Raw genomic sequence first — 2749 nt, forward strand, 5'->3', positions numbered from 1 at the left:
GGGGAGCATTGGCTCGCTAAGCGATGCATTAAACGACTCTTTTGCAATCTCCCCCCTTGTTTCTAGGTGCGCTTTTCCCAGTTGCAGTTGGTGGCCTCCGGCCCGGAGACGGGGAAGGTCTCAGAGCCCCTCTCACTCACCTGCGCTGTCTCTGGGTTCTCCATCACTACTCAGTATTACTACTGGCACTGGATCCGGCAGTCTCCTGGAAAAGGGCTGGAACCCATGGGAAGAATATATCCACATAACGGGGATACACGCTACAGCCCGTCTCTCCAAGGCCGAATCACCATCTCTGCAGATAGCTCCAAGAACCAGTTCTCCCTGCAGCTCAACTCTCTGACAGCTGCAGACACCGCCACGTACTACTGCGCCAGGAGAGACACAGTGACACAGAGACAAGGGGCCATGGGACAAAAAAGGGGGTGAGCCAGACGCTTCGCTTCTCAGAGAGAGGGCACCTGAATTTTTCTTTTCCTTCCGCCCTCTTCCTCTGTCACTTGAGGGTGGCTCTTTGCCAGCGGTAACCATGAACCAGAGAGAAGCAGAGACAGAGGAAACATCTGTGCTCGTGCCTGGGAAGCAGAGAGAATCTGTTACAGCAGCCCTGCAGTTTGGAACCTGCCCAGCCCAGCCTGAGGCTCTGACAAACAGGCTCTGCTGAGCACCCAAGTTCTGTCCACTCGGGAGCTGAACTGCAGAGCTGTGGTTAGCTCTACTCTGACAATGAGGAGCTATTTCCTGGCTGTACTGGCCTTGGTCCTATGAGAGAGAGGGTGTGTGTGTGTGTGTGGTTGTAAGATTGTTTGTCTTGTGGGAAAAAGTGTTTGTGGGTATGCATGTGTGTGTATAGGGTAGATAAATCAATAGAGAGATTGGCATGACAGACAGACAGACGTATAGATATCTAGAGGGGGTGTATGGGGATAGCTAGCTAGTTAGAAGTTTATTTGAGAGCGAGACAGAGCGAGGTGTATGGGATGTGTACACAGACAGTAAAAAGATGCACAGACTCACACAGATGGAGGGAGACTGGAACAGAAAGAGAGGGAAGACCACACACCCGCTGAATTTCACACCCGCGCATGACCTCAGCCCTCTCCCAAAGTCTTCCAGTTGGGAGTCACAGTTGCACACATACGCTCTGCACGGACACGCACACACGGACGCTGCTGTTGTCATTTATGGGGTGTTTATCTCCCCAGAAGATGCATCGGTGACTGTGGGGACATTAGCTTCCTCCCCATTTCAGACCTGCCAGGGACTTGGTGGCTGGTGCTTTTTGCTCTCTCTGGTTTGCCAGCTGAGCATGCAGGGGCTGGTCTCTGGTAGAGCTACGGGGCTCAATCAAAAGTTTAGACTAATCCCCACGTCTGTTTCCAGGTGCCCTTTCCAAGGTGGGGTTCGTGGAGTCTGGCCCTAGGGTGGAGAAGATCTCAGAGCCCCTCGCTCTGTCCTGTCCCGTCTTTGGGGAATCAATAGTGAGTAGTGATTACCTGTGGTACCAGATCCCGGCGTCTCCAGAGGCAGGACTAGAGCACATGGACGTTTTAACCCAGTCTGGGACTCCACTCCCTGCCTCGTCTCTCCGGGACAGCATCACCATGTCCAGAGACACTTTGAAGAATGAGGTCTCCCTGCAGCTACTGTCCCTGACCACTGCAGACACCGCCAGGTATTACTGCACCAGCAGAGACGCATGGTCACACAGAGACGGGGAGCATGGGACAAAAAGCGAAAGGGTAAATTTCCTAGGGACATACAAGGCAATTAGAGACGAAGGTAGACAACAACCAAGAGAGATGGATCCCTCCAGGTTAAAGAAGTTAGTGAAACTCGAACCCCGTTTGCAATCCCTCCACCGCTGCGGATATTCTAGTGGCACCAGACCTGAGTAAGATTCTCTGTGTATGAAACACAGATTAAAAACATTGGGCCACATGGGGGCAGCCTGGCTCCTAGCTTGGATGTGAGACTTTATTCCCCTGTAAGGAGCAGCCTTCCGATCCTAGGGGAGACAGAATCATAGAAGATGAGAGTTTGAAGGGGTCTCAACAGGTTATCTAGTCCAACCCCCTGTTCAAACCAGGACCAATCCTGACTAAACCATCCCTGCCAGGGCTTTGTCAAGCCAGGATTTAGAAACCTCTAAGGATGGAAATTTCACCACCTCCCCAGATAACCCAGTCCAGTGCTTCACCACCCGCCTGGTGAATAAGCTTTTCCTAATATCCAACCTAGACCTCCCCCACTGCGACTTGGGATCATTGCTCCTTGTTCTGTCATCTGCCATCACTGAGAACAGTCTAGCTCCATCCTCCCTGGAACCCAGCTTCAGATATTGAAAGGCCACTATCACATCCCCCCTCACTCTTCTCTTCTGCAGACTAAACAAGCTGAATTTCCTCAGTCTCTCCTCATAAGTCATGTGCTCCAGCCCCCTGATTATTTTCATCGTCCTCCGCTGGACTTTCTCCAATTTGTCCACATCCTTCCTCTAGCGGGGGACCCGAAACTTCACACCTTACTCCAGATGTGGCCTCACCAGTGCCAAATAGAGGGGAATAATCACTTCCCTCGATCTGCTTCCAATGCTCCTACTAATCAATATGCTATTAGCCTTCTTGACAACCAGGGCACACTGCTGACTCATATCCAGCTTCTTATCCACTGTAACTCCCAGGTCCTTTTCTGCAGAAGTGTAGCTTGGCCAGTTGTTCCCAGTAGCGTTGCAGGGATTCTTTCCTCC

The 2749-nt window shown here is 51.7% G+C and overlaps 1 gene segment (V, D, J or C); it reads left to right on the forward strand.

Annotated features, from left to right (window-relative positions):
• Positions 1 to 66: 66 nt before the first annotated feature.
• LOC137160013 (immunoglobulin heavy variable 4-38-2-like) lies at positions 67 to 429 on the forward strand (the record flags this gene model as incomplete). The annotated part of the segment is given in 1 exon segment: positions 67 to 429. A coding segment is annotated over 1 exon segment (363 nt), but the record flags the coding sequence as incomplete, so codon positions are not given.
• Between the last annotated feature and the right edge of the window lie 2320 nt (positions 430 to 2749).

This window comes from Emydura macquarii, unplaced genomic scaffold (genome assembly GCF_026122565.2).
Source record: "Emydura macquarii macquarii isolate MOO-44397 ecotype Brisbane River unplaced genomic scaffold, CSIRO-AGI_Emac_v2 contig_2091, whole genome shotgun sequence".
In the NCBI taxonomy this organism is placed as follows: domain Eukaryota; kingdom Metazoa; phylum Chordata; order Testudines; family Chelidae; genus Emydura; species Emydura macquarii.